Source organism: Pelodiscus sinensis, chromosome 19, assembly GCF_052426305.1.
Source record: "Pelodiscus sinensis isolate ZL-2025 chromosome 19, ASM5242630v1, whole genome shotgun sequence".
NCBI classification, from domain to species: domain Eukaryota; kingdom Metazoa; phylum Chordata; order Testudines; family Trionychidae; genus Pelodiscus; species Pelodiscus sinensis.
In genome coordinates this window covers 4237501-4255528 of record NC_143070.1, presented here as the reverse complement: position 1 = coordinate 4255528, position 18028 = coordinate 4237501, and the positions used below count along the sequence as shown (strand labels likewise).

At 50.4% G+C, this 18028-nt stretch overlaps 1 protein-coding gene across 7 annotated transcripts in view; it reads right to left on the bottom strand.

The window, feature by feature from the left end:
- Positions 1–2779: 2779 nt before the first annotated feature.
- Positions 2780–18028, bottom strand: part of LOC102462535 (C-type lectin domain family 2 member D-like) — a 26569-nt gene continuing 11320 nt past the window's right edge. For 4 of the 7 annotated variants that reach the window (XM_089771768.1, XM_075913502.2, XM_089771769.1 and 1 more), the window contains 5 exons: positions 9172–9237; positions 7387–7479; positions 5820–6004; positions 4842–4951; positions 3497–4250 (listed from right to left, as the gene is read on the bottom strand). In XM_089771768.1, the coding sequence (XP_089627894.1) occupies positions 4085–4250; positions 4842–4951; positions 5820–6004; positions 7387–7479; positions 9172–9199 (582 nt within the window). In that variant the 5' untranslated portion in view covers positions 9200–9237 and the 3' untranslated portion in view covers positions 3497–4084. Of the gene's footprint in view, positions 3119–3496; positions 4251–4841; positions 4952–5819; positions 6005–7386; positions 7480–8113; positions 9135–9171; positions 9238–18028 lie in introns of those variants that run through there. The other 3 variants (XM_089771771.1, XM_006110388.5, XM_075913496.2) reach the window with 3 other exon arrangements.

Sequence of the window (18028 nt, the reverse complement as noted above, 5' to 3'; positions counted from 1 at the left end):
TACAGGCCCGTATACGGAGGTGGGGAGGGGAGGGGAGAGGGGGAGAAGTGTGAAAGGTGCACATGCACCCTCTTATGGGGTTCCTGTGTTGATCTCTCCCATGGCCTGATGGGGGTACCAGACCCTTGGCCGCTTTTCTCCCTTTGCCCAGTTCAACGGGGGAGCAACCTGGCGGGGAGCAGTGGCTCAGCCCAGGTGGGATGGACCCAACTATTGCCGGGGGACCACCAGGGAGCTCTGGCTGCAGACATAGGCCCACTGCGGAGATGGGAGACCTTCCCTCCTGCCCCATGTGCATCCCCTGGTCCTGCCAGCAGATGGACCCACCCTGGCTTCTCATCTTGCAGCTGCTCCTGCCTACCCCAAGTAGGCTGGAGACTCTCTGCCCGGTTCGCATGTGGGGCATGCAGGCTGGGGGGCCCTGGCTGTGTGTGTCTCCCTCTCTCCAGGGGTGGCGACCAGGTGCCCTAAAACTGGCTCCTTTTAGGTTTAAGCCGGTGGAGGGTTTTGTCCCGTTGTCCTAGAGCTGCCCCATAATCCCCCCATTTTGGATTTTCTGTGGTTTGGCCATCTTTTGTACTACAGTGGAGCAGCAACCGTCAACCTGTTATAGTTGAAAGTTAAAAGACTTCTGCTCTCCTCGGGCAAAGCACCCCCAGTCTGTCGTGTCGAGGCAGTCCGCTTTCAGAAGCAGGTGTGCTGGGTAGTCTGCCCTGAGGGGTGTGGGTGGGGAGCCCAGCCTCTCCTCCAGTTTCTCACTGTCACTGCAAGCATGGCTGTTGGCTTCTCATACTCCTAGGCTGTGTCTACACTGGCCACTTATTTCAGAAAATCAGCCGCTTTTCCGGAAAAACTTGCCAGCTGTCTACACCGGCCGCTTGAATTTCCGCAAAAGCACTGACGATCTCATGTAAAATCATCAGTGCTTCTCCGGAAAAACTATGCTGCTCCCGTTCAGGCAAAAGTCCTTTTCCGGAAAACTGTTCTGGAAAAGGGCCAGGGTAGACAGCAGAGATTTCTTTTCCGCAAAAAAGCCCTGATCGTGAAAATGACGATCGGGGCTTTTTTTGCGGAAAAACGCATCTACATTGGCACGGACGCTTTTCCGGAAAAAGTGCTTTTGCGGAAAAGCATCGTGCCAATCTAGACGCGCTTTTTCCGAAAATGCTTTTAACGGAAAACTTTTCCGTTAAGAGCATTTCCGGAAAATCATGCAGTCTAGACGCAGCCATTGTTGTTAAGGCTTGTAAACGTAACCAACTGTATTAACTGCTTAAAGCCTGCAAGAAATAAGAAAGTGGGTGAGTAGCCCTGAAGTGTCCTGGTTTCCCTTGGGTGTAAAATAAATCGAACCACACCAGGGCCGGCCTTACCATGAGGCGAACTGAGGCGGTCGCCTTAGGTGCCAGACTGTGCGGGGGGGGGGGGGGGGGGGGAGGCCACTAGGACCCAGAGTGTATACAATTGTGTCTGCTGCTGGTGCAGATGTATTCTCTCTGCTCTAGATGCACAGAGATGGTGAAGTGCTGTGCTGGAGGAAGAAGGCAGAATTGAGACCTTTCAAAGTTTTGGCCCAAACGAAGGGGCATGAGGGCGTCATTTGAGCTCCCCGCCTCAGGATGCCAAAATGTTATAGGCCGGCCCTGGACCACACGACAGTTATGAACGAAATGACAACGCCATGTGTAAAAGCAGCAGAAAGGAGGTTTCTCCACAGGGTGGCTGGGTTCCTCGCGGAGAGGAGCGTGGCTCTTGGGGAAACCCTCGGAGAAAAGCTCCTTCACCTCCGGATCCAAAGAAGCTAGCTGAGGGGGTTCAGGCACCTCATAAAAGTGCCCCAAATATGTAGGCTTCCTTTGGAAATCCCCTGGGAGGAGGCCCCATGGACAACCCAGAGCATGCTGGATGGACTGTATCTCCTGGCTGGCCTTGGAATGCTTGGGCGTCCCCCAGGAGTTGGAGCCTGTTGCGGAGAAAAGGGTGTTTCTAGCTTATTTGGTGATGAAGACACTCTGCTGAATCAAACAGAGCTTGAAATGAAGACCCAGCAAAGAGCCCAATTTATGGAATGGATGGGTTAACTCTGGAACCTAATGATGACACTAAACTCTTCCTTCTTTCTTTTTCCTCTGCCACTTCCTAGTGAGGGTCATGGACACAGCATGGAGAGTAAGGAGGACCAGGCCGGGCTGCCAACATACTACAGCAGACCCTTGGGCAAGGGGAATGTGTGTGGCGGTGGGTGGTCCCAGAAACGCCCCAAGGAGGATGGAGGGGAAGGGAGCAGCTGCCCCACGACCTGGCCATTTAAAAGGGCCCGGAGCACCCGTCCAACACTACTGCAGCAGCCCCCGGCCCTTTAAATCACCGCTGGAGGCCAGGCCGGCATGTGCCATGCGATGCTGAAGTGCTGACTAGGGGAGGCTAGCCCCCAGTCCCAACCCTTCCACTCGAGGCCCTGCCCCTTCTGAGGGCCTGGGGCCACCCCCTGCCACACACACTCCCCGGCCTGGTCCTCCTTACTCTCCATGCTGTGTCCATGACCCTCACCAGGAAGTGACAGAGGAAAAAGAAAGAAGGAAGAGTTTAGTGTCGTCATTAGGTTCCAGAGTTAACCCGTCCATTCCATAAATTGGGCTCTTTGCTGAGTCTTCGTTTCAAGCTCTGTTTGATTCAGCAGAGTGTCTTCATCAGCAAATAAGCTAGAAACACCCTTTTAAAAACAATAGAATAAAAGCCGGGATTCCACCTAATCTAAATAAATTAAGCCCTTCACGTATTAAGGGTCATAGCCATGTAATTCCACACCCACGGTGCCTCCATGCAGTAGGCTGGCGCTGTTAGTCTCGTAAAGACGGATTTTCAGCTGGGATCTGTGGTCAGCAAGGTAGGATGGTCCACCAGAGATGACCCATGTGAAAACTGGCCATTCCTCGAAGAGGCTGTATTGGCCCTTTAAGTGATTTTCGATACTGTCCCCCCTCTTGCGGCGCTTGGCTTCCTTTGAGAGCACTCGTCTGGCCGGCTGCAGATGAAATGTCTCTCCGAGTGGCACCTGGAGCTGCTAATCCCACGCTCATTCAGGTAGGCGCACTGCCCTTCCCCTCTGACCTCAAACCTGCAACAAGATGCAGCGAGGGGTTATTGGGGAGCTGGGTTCTCAGCCAGACTTTGCTGCCAGCCAGCTGTGAAACCCAGCACTGGTCACGTCCGGCTGTCAATGTCACCGCGGGTGCTGAGCGCACCAAAATCAGGCTCGGAGAGACCAGGATGCAGAGGCTGCCAAGTTTCTCGCAGGTCTTTCCAGTGTGTGAGGGGACAGAGGACAGCAAGGCAGGCTGTGGGTCACCGAGTCCACCCCCCTGCTATGGTAGGCCACCAGTGTTCCCTGAAGGCAGCACACTGGGGAAGCCAACCAAGAAAGACTCAAATGCCGCCCCGCTGATTAGCAGAGCTGGGTTTGTGTTTCTACTGGTGGTGCACATCTGCACAGGCATTGGTGCATGTAACAAAATTTATTCCACACGTGGATGGAAAAATTAGAGGAGATATTGTAGGCCCCCACAGTGCATCATCCTGTTTGTAGCCCGGTCAGGCTGTGTATTCTCACTAGTTCGGTTGTTCCTCCTACGGGGCGGCTGCCTCAGAACCTCCCTCCTCCGAAGGGCAGAAAACTGCTGCTCATTTTCCAGTCCCGGATTCATTTCTGGCCAGTTAATCCCTTGTGCTGACACTGTCCTGTAGCCTCAGAAGCTCTTCCCCCTTACTGTGCACTTGGGAATGATTTAGGGTTGAACCCATGTGCCCAACAGAATGTCCATATTGAGGGGAATCTCTGTGTTTTGACGGGTTTTCCTCCAGAATGGGGACGAAGAGTCAAAAATATTTAAAATTTCCCACTGGACAGAAATTCTCTCCAAAATATTTAGGATTTAGGGGTACCTCAAATGAAGCATTTTAAAGAGTGACTGTGGAGCTGATGCATCATGGGAATTGAAGTTCTTCCTTCCTCCAGCCCTGTTGTCTCCAACAGGCCCTGGCTCCCAGCTGGACTACATCTCCCAGGATGCACTGCAGCATCTCCCTACTGCTGAAGCAGCACATAAGAACACTGATATGCCAGCCACTGCAGTGCATCATGGGAGATGTTGTTGGTTAAAGACCAGGGACCAATGGAGCCGAAAGGCCCCGCGAAGACAGTTCCCATGATGTGCTGCAGAGGCTCCATGCGCAAATGAAAATGTTTCCGTCTGGATAAAGAGAAAAATGAACATTGGGAGTCAATTTCTGCAATGGAAAACCTCATCCCAAGTGACATTTTCCTGCAGCCAATTTTGCTTTCGGCATGACCAGGGCAAACTCTTGAGTTGGAATTTTTCCAACCAGTCCCACATGTGTCAGCGACATTAACCCAGAGGGGCTCGCTGTCCTCTGGTGAGTTCACTGGCAAAGAGTTTCTCAACTCTCCTGCAGGTATCACCTCCCGAGAATTAGCCCCAGAGTTCAGGTAGCAAAGGCTCCGGCTTTTAAGATTCTGCAATTTCACTTTCAGGCACTAGCGACGAGGAGTCCTGTGGCACCTTATAGACTAACTGAAGTGTAGGAGCATAAGCTTTTGTGGGCAAAGACCCACTTTGTCAGATGCATGACATGCATCTGACAAAGTGGGTCTTTGCCCACGAAAGCTTATGCTCTTAAGGTGCCACAGGACTCCTCGTCCTTTTGCAGATTCAGACTAACACGGCTACCCCTCTGATACTTTCAGGCACTGTTCCCCACCCAAAGCCGAGGGCTTTGTTGTGGCCTAATAATAAGGGAGTGAACAAGGAAGACGGACGTACAGGTTGTTGAATATGGTGCCGTTGGTCCATTTCCACGGCTGGCCCTGGTCTTGTTCTCTCTGGAGGCCAATCCAGTGAAAAGGGAGGCCTCTATAGCGCAGCATGAAAGCCTGCGGGGTGGGAAAAAGCACACAATATATCCTTACTGGTATCACAGCAGTCCTTACGGAGTTCACAGCTCTCGGGCGCTAAGTGCTGTACACACAGGGAAAGCAGGAATCTTCCAGCCCAGCTAAAAAGGGGCTCTGTCCATTTCTGCTTATCCCCCCATCATTTTATGATGTCAAAGGTTAAAAGTGTGGGAAAGAAGCGTGGAAACCTGCCTAAAAAAAAAAAAAAAACCCAAACTTTTGCCAGCAAGAAAAGTGTGCAAATGTTATGCTGAAGCAGCGAGAAACCTTTTCAACATGGCTGTGTCTAGAGTGGCAAGTTTTTCGGCAAAAACAGTTGCTTTTGCGGAAAAACTTGCCAGCTGTCTACACTGGCCGCTTGAATTTCCGCAAGAACACTGACGATCTCATGTAAGAAATCAGTGCTTCTTGCAGAAATACTATGCTGCTCCTGTTCGGGCAAAAGTCCCACAGTGGCCACATTCTGCCTGTATTTGATGGACCAGTTGCTTTGCCTCAGTTTCCCCCATCTGTATAACAAGGATTAAGAAGCCTCTCGCGCTTTCGCTAATTGCTAGGATCAGGGCTGGGGGAGCCTCATTAGTTCTATGCTGCTGCGCTGGTTTGCCTGTGTGTGGTGTAGCCTTGCCTTAATCTTTGTATTCATGCCTGTCAGTGTGCTAGAAGCTCTTTGCATATATTTGCATATCTATTTGCATGTCTATGCAACCACACTTAAGTTGCAACCCTCAGCATTTGCTGGGAGATTTTAGGGTTTAGAGGCAGGGGCTGTCTTAATCCTGCAGGGGGCGCCAGGCTCTGGCACATCCTTATCTGTGATTATGGAGGTGCCCCGTGTCTTGCTTACAAGCTCCGCCAGGGAATCGACAGTGGCCAGGGAGGCGTTGAGGGAAGCGCAGTGGTTCCGGCTGGTGGTCCAGTTCCGTTCCATCTCCGAGAAGTAGGAGCATTTCCCTTGGAATCCAACCCAGCCGTCCGGGCATGTGGCAGTGACATGGAGCGAGCAAGATGGGCAGGGGGGAGTTTTCTTGGCTGAAAATAAGCAAATAGCACAGTGGTGAGAGAGGGACGCACCCCTGGGGGCTCTGTCTGCGTGGGAATCCCTGCTCAGGAGGGCACAAAGACCCCCCGTCTCTACAGCCTGTGTTGTTTTTCATAGATGCCAAGAGCAGAATGGGGAACCTGACCTCCAGCGTAACACGGTCTTACATGTGCCCCCAAATAATCCCTGGAGCAGAGCTTCTGCAACATCCGATCGTGATTTAAAAATGTCCAGGAACAGAGAATCCACCGCATCTAACGTTCCCTCTCCTCTTTTCCATCCATATGTGGATTTTTGCCATCCATGTGCGGAATACATTTTAAATATGCACCTCGGTGCACATAACAAAAAGCATTCTGCACATGGGTGGAAAAGGTGAGTGGGAAAAATTGCGAAGCCACCACTAAAACGGAGGGCAAAGGGCCTCACAGGAGGGATTCTGGAAACGGTTTTCCCAGCACTCTGCAAAAGGAATTTTTTCCTTCCCGAGTCAGGGAGAGAAGTCCAATGTTTTTGCAAACCAAAAAGCCTGAAACGGCTTCAGGAAATTCTTAGGAGCCGTGTGATTCCTCCAATACAGACACGTTAACTAGGGGGCAGAGATGAGGGTCAAAAATCCTCATTGCCCCCCCCCCCAAAATAGCAGCAAAAAACGTTGAGCAAAAAAAAAAAAAAGGAACTGACTGCGCCAGCAAAACTTTAAGGGGGGGTGGGGGGAAGGTTGGGTTACCTCACGACCCCCCCCCCTGGAATTTCTTCATGCCCCCCAGTTTGGGAACCCATGTTCTAACTTACCCAGGGCAGCACAGAACAACTGTACTGCAGCCTGCCTTGGCCACAACCCCAATCCATCCCATTCACCAGGGCTGGGCAAAATGCGGCCCGGACCCGCCTAACATCTGGCTGCTTTCTAGTTATGTCCTGCTGCCCCGTTACCGAATTTCTAGGAGGTGGCTCAGGCTCTTATTTAAATGGCTCCCGCTCCCAGCCCTTCGCCGGCCGGGGCCGGAGCCGCGAGCTCTTTGCTGGGTTTATCATTCAAAGCCTCTGGCCCCAGAAAACTCTAGTGGGGAGGGGCTAGTCCTCAGACCCACCCCTTCCACCCCAAGCCCTGCCCTATCAGGGGCACTGAACCATTGCCCTTCCTGCCGGCACGGGGTAGGCTGTGGCTTCTGGGAATCTAAGCCCCTGTCTCACTCTGTGACCAGGAAAAGGCTCTGGAGAGAGTTCCTGAAAAGGGGAACATGATTCGACAGAGGAGTCAGGCCAGGCACAGACAGGGCGAGAGGAGGCCGTGAGAAAGGCGATGGGGGTGATCGTGGGACTAGGACGAGCCCTCAGCGACGCATCAGGGACTGGACCCTTCACTCACCTGCCAGCGCAATGATGGTGATGATCAAAGCGGTGATGACGACGATAACGAGAATCGGGATCCGCTTCTCTTTAAGGCACTTCAGGCTGAAATCTGCAGAATAAAATGTAGCCATCTAAGGCGAGTAGCAAATGGTTCGAGAGCAAACACAGCTGGGACAGGAAAGTTGCCGTGATGTGTTAAGTGCGTCTTGTTACAGAGGATAAATCTAGCTCTTTGATGATTAAGGGCCTGGAACGGCGGTTAGACGAGAAAAGATTAAAAAGATGAGGGTTGTTCAGCTTAGAAAAGCGATAACTAAGCGGGAGGGGGAAAACAGGACTATAAAATCAAGTGACTAGAAAAGTGTGATTTGCCCATCTCGCAAAACAAAACCCAGGGGTCAGCTGATACAATGAAGAGGCAGCAGTTTTCAAAGAAACAAAAGGAAGTATTTCTTCATGCAGTGCAAAATCAACCTGTGGAACTCCTTGCCAGAGGATATTGTGAAGACTGGGACTTTAATAGGGTTCAAAAAAGAGCTAGATACATTCATGGAGATTAGGCCCATCAATGGCTGTTAGCCAGAATGGGTAGGAATGACGTCTCTAGCCTCTGTTTGTCAGATGCTGGAAATGGGTGACAGGGGAGGGATCACGTGAGGATTTCCTGTTCTGTTCATTCCCTCTGGGGCACAAGGGGGGCCCAGCTTCTGTTTCTAGGTGCTACATGGAATACAATTATTTACCAGCATCACTTCTTTCATCTGCTGCTGCCTGACCAGGCAGCATTAAAGTCCCCACCCCTCCACCTACCAGAAAACAAAAGAAACCGACATTCGTGGTGAGGTCATACAATCAAGCCACTTTCCTTCCCCTCCACACAGGCCTCAGGGCTGTGTCCTATGCCCAGGCCCCCCACCTGCTCCCTTCTTTTGAATGTCTCCATCACTGCTTCCCCCCCGGATCCCAAGGCGACTGGAAGTCCCCAATCCTTGCTATCCCTGCCTCCACACAGCCCACGCTTGGCCTGCTTGAGGGGCTCCGAGCCCATTAGAGAGCATGGTAAGCCATTTGACAAGCTGTGTTGAATGTGCTTCTTTAGGGGCTGGTAAGAAGATAATATCTCGGCCAACACTGTGGTTAGCATCATAACAACTCCGGCTCATCCCATTCTCCACACCAATGTTCAATCCCTCTGTGCGTTTCCCTAAGCTGTCGGCCTTAACATCACTGGTTGATGTCCCCTAGCAGTGAGTTCCACAGTTTAATTCCCCAGTGCATGACAATGTGTTTCCTCTGGTCCATTTGGAATTTCCCATCTTTCAATTTCCTTGACTGTCCCCTAGGTGCGTGTGCTCAGAGATACGGATCTACCATCTCTGTCCCATCCATTTTCCTGTCCCATGTACCCATCTCCTCTCCAAGGTAAGAATCCCTTGCGAGCTCTCTTGACAGGAAAGTTTTCCCAGACCCTTGGTCCTTCTCATCGCTCTTCTCTGACTCCCTTTTGTCCTATAGTAGTCTTTCTGAGATAGGGCACACATAGAATTTCAGATTCTCAGCCTCTCTCTCCACCAGATCTCCAGCTGGCCATAGAGTCATTCAGGGTACAAAAGGCCCAAATGACTAATATAAAAAAAAATACAAGAATGAACCAAAGCACAACAAAAACTCCTTCTACTCTGTTTTCATCCCTCGTGAAAAAAAGAAGCAACCCATCTGGATTTGTTTGTTCCTCTGCCAATCACATTGCAGGCTCTTTTTTTGCATGAAGACCCAAGTAATTATTATTTCCTGTTCTCACTTGTTGCTTCGGAATCCTGTTGTGCCATCGGTTGAACACACTGCACCGAGACCGCTGTGTCTCCGCCTACCAGGAAGAAAGAGAACGTCACGCAAAATGGGTGATTTTAATCATGCGCTTCTCCGTCAGAACGCACCATGTGCCCAGTGCAGTGGGCAATGCCCGGTTGCAATTGCAGTGTGGACATTCCTCAAGTTTTGTCGGAAAAACAGCTGTTTTTCCGACAAAATTCTGTAGTATAGACATAGCTTCAGGCTCCGAGGCCGTGTCCAGACTCAGGGGTTTTTTCGGGAAAAGTAGCCTTTTCCCGAAAAAACTTCCCCTGCGTCCAGACTCAAGCCGCGTTCTTTCGAAATTATTTCGAAAGAACGCGGCTTTTCTTTCGATGGCGGTAAACCTCGTTTCACGAGGAAGAACGCCTTCTTTCGAAAGTTCCTCTTTCGAAAGAAGGCGTTCTTCAATGTAAATAGGGCTTCTTCAAAAGAGAGCATCCAGACTCGCTGGGTGCTCTCTTTCGAAAAAGCGGATTGCGCTTTCGAAAGATCCGCCTGCAGTCTAGACGCGATCTTTCGAAAGAGGCTCTTTCGAAAGATGCTTTCGAAAGAGCCTCTTTTGAAAGAAGCCTGCAGTCTTGACATAGCCCGAGTGATCACCGTATTTGGGGTGAGGAAGGAATTTCCCGCGGGTCAGATGGGCAGAGACTCTGTGGGGCAGGAGGGGGAGAGCTCCTGTTTCCCTGCAGCTTGAGGCACAGGTCCCTTGCTGGTGTGAGCCAAAGTGGGAGGGAGGGAGTCAGGTTCTATGGCCGGTGTGGTGCAGAGGAAGGGGCTGGGTGATGCTCTGGGGCAGTGTTTCTTAAAGTTCCCTGGCACACTGGTGTGTTGCGAGGCAGTTGGAGGTGTGCCGCAGAGAATAAAGTTCAAAATGGCTGCCCTTAAAAGGGCAATGCCTGCTCTCCTGATAAAAAAGCAAATTGTTTTTTTTCTTTCTTTCGGGTTTTTTTTTTTTTTTTTTTTGCTTAACTTCATTTCCCTGTCTCTTTTTTGTTTGTTTGTTTTGCTCAACATTTTTTTTTTTTTTTGGGTCAACAACTTTTCCTTTGGGTATGGCCGCCCTTAAAGGGGCAAGCCTCCTTTTTTTTTTTCAACAACAAAAAAAATCATTGGTGTTCCCCATAAAAAAAAATTATTGTTTGGTGTTCCTCCGTTTTAAAAAGTTTAAGAAACACTGCTTTGGGGCCTGCAGGGGGCAGGAATTCAGACTGGTTAATTATGATGGGCCCTTCTGGCCTTCGCATCTCTCAGTCTGCTTGTGAATCCGGCCCTGCTGCGGAGATGGTGAAGGTGAGATTCTGAAGCAGAATCTCCTTATGGTCTCCCTCAAAAACAAAAGGGGGTCTGAGAATAACCCCACTGCACCTGCCCCTGCTCACCCGAACAGGCGGTTGGAGGCTCCCTGCTTGTGGGGATTGTGGGAAAATGCTCAGGAAGCAGCAGGTGGGAGTTATTGAGTGACTGTAGCGGCGAGTGTGCAGGGGGAGATACACATCTCACCGGCTGCTAATCTCCAGCGAGGCAAGCACAAACCACAGGTATTGTTAAGGAAAGAGGGAGGTTTGATAACGCAATAGGTTTGAAGGGCAACTAACTACCACCTTCTTCCTCAACGGAAAAGCAGCTCAAATAAATTTCTTCTTTTGTCAGGCAGCCATCAATTGCTACTGGAATAAGAATTTGGGAAGGAGTTTTGTGAGGTGTCTGGCTGGCTGAGTCTCTTGGCTGAATGCTTATTGTAATGCTTATGGTACATAGTGCTTATGATGTTTTGAGTTTTTACCAAAAAAATTCTTGGGTGTTACAAATGCTTTTTTTGAAACCAATTTTCACCCAAACTTTGGACCTCTCCAGCAATGTTCTCTCTATTTTTTTCCCATCCAAGTATAGGATAAATTTTGTTTTGTGCACCCAAGACATAAGTGAATGTGCACCAGATGTGGGTGTTCTGCCAAGCAGCTGGGCGGCATTTGAATTTCTCCTGGATGGCTGCCCAAACATTCAGCTTACAGGGAATACTACTCATCAGCAGATAAAAATACCGATTGGCTGTGTCTACACTGGCCACTTATTCCAGAAAATCAGCCGCTTTTCCGGAACAACTTGCCAGCTGTCTACACTGGCCCCTTGAATTTCCGGAAAAGCACTGACGATCTACGGTAAAATCGTCAGTGTTTTTCCGGAAAAACTATGCTGTTCCCGTTCGGGCAAAAGTCCTTTTCCGGAAAACTGTTCTGGAAAAGGGCCAGTGTAGACAGCACAGATTTCTTTTCCGCAAAAAAGCCCCAATCGCGAAAATGGCGATCGGGGCTTTTTTGCGGAAAAGCGCGTCTAGATTAGCCACGGATGCTTTTCCACAAAAAGTGCTTTTCTGGAAAAGCATCCTGCCAATGTAGACGCGCTTTTTCCGAAAATGCTTATAATGGAAAAGTTTTCCATTGTAAGCATTTCCGGAAAAGGGTGCCAGTGTAGACGTAGCCATTATGTTTTAAAAAATCTAGTACATAACATTAGGTAGGTGAGTTCACATTAGTAATAAGTTGTCTAAGTGTAAACATGAAACTGTCTATGAAAGTAGAAGAGACACCACCCCACATGTGTGAGTGCCTACATGGTGCAGTTCATAATCCAAACCACAGCATTAAACTGATTTTACTTTCAGGAGCTCTATTTTCCTCTACTAGGTGCTTTTTTTCTGTCCTCCAATATTTATTCAGAAAACTGTGAAGTTGATTTCTTTTGCACTGATCTTTAGCTTTTTTTATTGTATTGATTGATTGATTGAAATAAACATGGATAGAGTCCTAGGAAACGTTAAACAAAATAAAACCCCAAACCCAAAGGGCCTTGAGTCTGTATACCACTAATAACATGATAGGGTATCTGGGACTAACGCTTTTTTATTATTTAAATATGAATAAAATCCCCACTCCAGTAGATTTTTCATTCTGGAGTGGGTGAATTCCGAAACCGTCTGCTCTTGTTCACACGGGAAATCATTGAGAGCTGCTCTTTGACTAGTGCGCTTCGGGGGCTCAGGCTTAGCCAATCACAACGGCTCCTCGCATCTTTGGGACTGATCAGTCTTTTCTGCTCTGCCTCAAGGCCGTAGGACATCAACGGGCCCCCGTTCCTGACCCTGCGGCTCTCAAGGGCCAATGTCACCCCCAGAATTTGGTGCCTGGCTTGTGTCTGTGCTGTGCTGGTACAAAGGGGCCGGACGGGACCATGAACGGGGCCCATTGTCCACCCTGCTGCTGTAAAACCCTGTGACCAAGCCAAGGGCGTGAGGCAGGGAGCAAAGAATCACGGGGAGGCGCTTGTGGCGAGCTCTGCGAAAACGCGCAGCCCTGCTCCGCTCCGACAGCTCCCAGCTGGGTCCCTACACATCAGCGTGGCAGCCGGAAGCAGAGCCACCTGGCCCTGGGGAGTACAGGGAGCGCCCGACCCCTGCTACCAGTGACAGGTCCTTTCCCCCCCCACCACCATAATCCCCCCCGGTGTGTCACTTGGGGAGGGGGCGGAGCTGGGCTGGGAAGGGGCGGGGCTTGGGGAAAAGGATGGAGTGGGACGGGGCAGAATTAGAGCAGGAAGAGGTGGGGCAGGGGTGGAGCTTGGGGGTAGAGTATCGGCCGAGTAGACACAAAGCCAGCGGGGCCGGTCAACCAGAGGCTCTGGGCCTGAGGCCCACAGATGTCTCAGGGCTCTGAGACAGAGCTCTCCTTTCTCACAGGCACGCCAGGCTCAATGCAGTGGCTGGTGTCCGATTTCAGAAACTGGCTGTGCCCCAATCAGGCAGCCAGCCAGGCTGTAACATTGCACTGCCTGAAAACCTCACTCAGCCCCCTTGTAGCTGCTGAAGAAAACCAGGCTCCTCGCTAAGAAACGGGCCAAGGAATTTGTTTAAAAAGCACCAGAAACAGGACAGCCTCGCATGCGCCTGGTTGTGATTTTTTTCAAGCGTTTTGCTGACCTGATTTCCTGCAACCACATTTGCATGCCACGGCAGACCCCGGCCTGTAGTTGCTGTGTGTGGCGGGGGTGGGCACTCAGGAGAAATTCCAATGCTGCCCAGCTGATTAGCAGCACGCCCACAGCTAGGTTGCATGATTCTATGGGTGGTGCACATTCTCACAGGACTTGGTGCACAGAACAATATTTATTCTACACCGGGATGGAAAAAAACTGCGCAAAAGATTAGAAGGCACGTTGGTTGCCAGGGAAGACAAGGGAATGGGGGAGAAGCAGCCGCAGAAGATAAACGAGCAACTGGCAGATGGTTGAATCTGATCTAAATCGGTTATTGCAATCCCCCCGCCCCCACCCCCCCACACATCCCCTGGGTGGTCATACTTTAACACAGTCATTTCCCTTTTCTGGCTTACTTCCCCCTGGCAGAGAAAGCAGAACAGGAGTGGGTGGGAAAGGGGTCATGGGATAGGTTTCTCTTTGCAACGCTCATATTGCCATGCTGATCAGTTTCTGTTCCCGCACCGCAGGCCCGGTGGGGCCCCGTGGCTGCTGGGGACAGAGAAGGGCTTGAAAGGGGTTGGTGCAGCCACCAAAGTTCCAGAGATTGGGCTGGGGAGCAGGCGAGGGTCAAGAAGAACGTACATAAGAACGGCCATAGTGGGTCAGACCAGAGGTCCATCTAGCTCAGTGTCCTGTCTGCCGACAGTGGCCAAGGTCAGGTGCCCCAGAGGGAGGGAACGGAACGGAACCATCACGTGATCCATCCCCCTGTCACCCATTCCCAGCTTCTGACAAACAGAGGCTAGAGATATCCTCCCTGCCCATCCTGACTAATAGCCATTGATGGACCTACTCCCGCATGAATCTATCTAGCTCTTTTTTGAACTCTGTTAAGGTCCTGGCCTTCACAACCTCCTGTGGCAAGGAGTTCCACAGGTTAACGGTGTGTGGCGTGAAGAAAACTTCCTTGTGTTTGTTTTAAACCTGCTACCTATTAAACACATTCAGGTCAGCAGCAGTGACCCTTGGTGAGGGTTGCACCAGGACTCCTCCTCCTCGTCAAAGACTAGATTCACAAAACACACTGGGGGTAGCACCAGTGTTTATTCCCATGGTTAGAGCACACTCTTGGCAGAGTGTCAGGCTGTGGGGTATTCTAGGGTGGGTACCTGTCAATCTCTCCAGCCGGTGTTGTATAAAATACTCAGATATTCATTGGGTCACAGAGCACGTGAAAACGCCCCAGGCACCGGGCTATGGAACCAGTCACATAAGGCTATGTCTACACTGCGGGAATTTGTCATCAGAGTTCTCTGCTATAGTTAGTGAGTATTTAGCAGTTTCAGCCTTTGGGAAACTTCCTGTCTCACTGGATTCGGGGCTAACTTGGTACATCCAAATTGATACGCTTTCGTTATCTTTTCTCTCTATGCCTGAGAGTGATAGGATGCCAACAAACTGAAAAGTCTCAGAGGGGCAGCTGCGTTAGTCTGTAACTTTAAAAACAACGGGTGGTCCTGGCAGGCCTTAAAACTAACCAAAATACACATAAGCTCATGAGCTTCCATGGGCTTTGCCAGAAAATAGAAGAAATTCTTTTGTAAACTCTAAGGCTGTGTCTAGACTGGCAAGTTTTTCCACAAAAGCAGCTGCTTTTGCGGAAAAACTTGCCAGCTGTCTACACTGGCCACTTGAATTTCCGCAAGAACACTGCATTCCTACTGTCTGAAATCAGTGCTTCTTGCGGAAATGCTATGCTGCTCCCGCTCGGGCAAAAGTCCTTTTGCGCAAAGCTTTTGCGCAAAAGGGCCAGTGTAGACAGCTCAGATTTGTTTTGTGCAAAAAAGCCCCGATCGCGAAAATGGTGATCGGGGCTTTTTTGCGGAAAAGCACGTCTAGATTGGCACGGACACTTCTCCGCAAAAAGTGATTTGGCGGAAAAGCATCCGTGCCAAACTAGATGCTCTGTTCCGCAAATGCTTTTAACGGAAAACTTTAAAAGCATTTGCAGAAAATCATGCCAGTCTAGATGTAGACTAAGGCTGCGTCTAGACTGGCAAGTTTTTCCACAAAAGCATCTGCTTTTGCGGAAAAACTTGCCAGCTGTCTACACTGGCCACTTGATTTTGCACAAAAGCACTGACGTTCTACTGTCTGAAATCAGTGGTTTTTGTGCAAATGCTTTGACATTCCTGTTCGGGCAAAAGCCCTTCTCCAGAAATGTTTTTGTGAAAGAGGGCCAGTGTAGACAGCTAAAAACTGTTTTGCGCAAAAAAGCCCCGATGGCGAAAATGGCGATCGGGGCTTTCTTGCGCAAAACCGCGTCTAGATTGGCACGGACACTTTTCTGCAAAAACTGCTTTTGCGAAAAAGTGTCTGTTGCAATCTAGACGCTCTTTTCCGCAAATGCTTTTAATGGAAAAACTTTTCCATTAAAAGCGTTTGCGGAAAATCATGCCAGTCTAGACGTAGCCTAACTGGGAGAATATCTGGGTACTTCTGACACAGACGTTTGAGACCCTGTGTGGGGACTCTGGCTACCCACAGGTGGCTTTTGGTTAAACTGGGAGCTAGCGAGCCAAGAGGGTTCTGTCTTCACTAGAGCAGTAGTTCCAAAACTTTTTGGCATCATGCTCTCCTTTCTGATTTTTGAAAAACCCTCACGCCCGCTCCCCAAATAGCAGCAAAACTTGCTGAGCAAAAAGAAAAAAAAAGGAACTGAACAGGGCAGCAAAACTTGATGGGAGGGAGGCTAGGTCACCTTACGCCCCCCTGGAATTTCTTCATGCCCCCCAGTTTGGGAACCCACACGCTGAGTCCTGTCTGTAGCCTGCAGCTTAAAGCAGGGCTGTGGATCCTTTTTTGGGTGGGGGGCTGCCGCCCCACAGAAAAATCAGCTGGGGGCTGCACACAAGTGAGAAGCAAAAATCAAAACCCCAAACTCATAGAGAAGGAGACAGATCCTTCCCTCATTCCCCTCACCCCACCAGAGCCTGGGGGAGGGGGAGGGGGGCAGGGTAGTAGATTTTGTGTTTTCCAACCCCACAGGGAGGGAGCGCGGGGGGGGGGGAGGGGGCTGGTGCACCAGCACAGGCTCCCCAATGCAAGAGGGAGCCCTGACCCTCCGGGGCCGGATCCAGGCAAGCTGGGGTTCATTAGCTTTGTATTCATTAGCTCTTCCACAATTAGAACCGTAGGACTGGAAAGGGACTTCTAGAGGGCTAATCCACTCCCCTGACCTTTCAGCTTTTGAATGAGTGAGACAAAACAGACTCCACCCTCCCGTCCCCAGCTGCATCCCCCCCCCCCGCTCCCTCAAAAAAAACAACAGGGAAAAAATTCTGGGGGGGGGGGGGAGAAACCAAAGTTGTTGAGCAAAACAACATCCTTTTTTACAGGGTTTCCTCCTAGACAGTCGCTTTCTGTAGGAGTGAAACTGATTTAAAACACTTAGGCAGAAGCCCCGCCCCTTCTTCCTGAAGCCCCGCCCCTTCTGCCTGAAGCCCCGCCCCTTCTGCCCAAAGTCCCACCCCTTCTGCCCGAATACACATCCACATTATCAGTCAAACTTATGAAAATCAGCGGCAGCATCTGCCAGGCTGAGTTAGACATTCATCTGAAATTACACTTGCCAGGCCTGAGTCTAATTCTAGCTGGGATCCAGGATTTAATCCTGACTGTTAGGGCCGGTCCTAACTAATTGGCAACCCAGACAACTTCCCAGCTTGCCCATAGGCTGTGTCGACACTGGCAAGTTATTCCGGAAAATCAGCCGCTTTTCCGGAAAAACTTGCCAGCTGTCTACACTGGCCGTTTGAATTTCCGGAAAAGCACTGACGATCTCCTGTAAAATCATCAGTGTTTTTCTGGAAAAACTATGCTGCTCCCGTTCGGGCAAAAGTCTTTTTCTGGAAAACTGTTCCAGAAAAGGGCCAGTGTAGACAGCACAGTAGTGTTTTCCGCAAAAAAGCCCCGATCGCAGAAATGATGATCGGGTCTTTTTTGCGGAAAACCGCGTCTAGATTGGCCACGGACGCTTTTCCACAAAAAGTGCTTTTCCGGACAAGCGTCCTGCCAATCTAGACGTGCTTTTCCGAAAATGCTTTTAATGGGAAACTTTTCCGTTAAAAGCATTTCCGGAAAATCATGCCAGTGTAGACGTAGCCATAGGGTTTCCAGATGGTTTAAAAAAAAATACGGGACAGAAATTTGTCAAGCCAAAAAAAAGGGCTAGGGAATAACCAAGGAAACCTGGGGGAAGGATTTGCGAGGTCGGGCCGAAATGCGGTCACAGTCCACCCACACTTGTGCTCTGGGAGTTCTCCAAAAGTACCCCAAAGGCCAACTTCTTTGTCCTCGGGACAGCCACGTTTTCCCCCCTACACCACGGATACAGGGCTAGAACGGCCACATCTTGCAGGGTGCTAGGAAGTCTGGGATACGGGTGGCTGGAGTCCGGCCTGCATAGCACGTTGCGGACACGGATGCTCTGGGGTGAGACCCAGGGTCGAACACTAGCTAAGCAGGGGTCACACATGTGTAGACGCTCGAGCCCTAGACTAACAAATCCAGGATCTGCTCCCTCGAGCTCTAATCACCCGGGACTTACACTGTAGTGTAGACGTACCCGTAGGGCTATCGACTATGCATCTACTATGCCGTTTGTCAGACTGGGAGCCAGAGACTGGCTATGTGTGTGTCTGGTCAAGAATTATTCCAAAAAGTTAAAAGCTAGGACATGGGCGGTGGGCGAACATAGGGATGGGGGAGCCCCGCCCCTTCTGCCTGAAGCCCCGCCCCTTCTGCCTGAAGCCACGCCCCTTCTGCCGGAA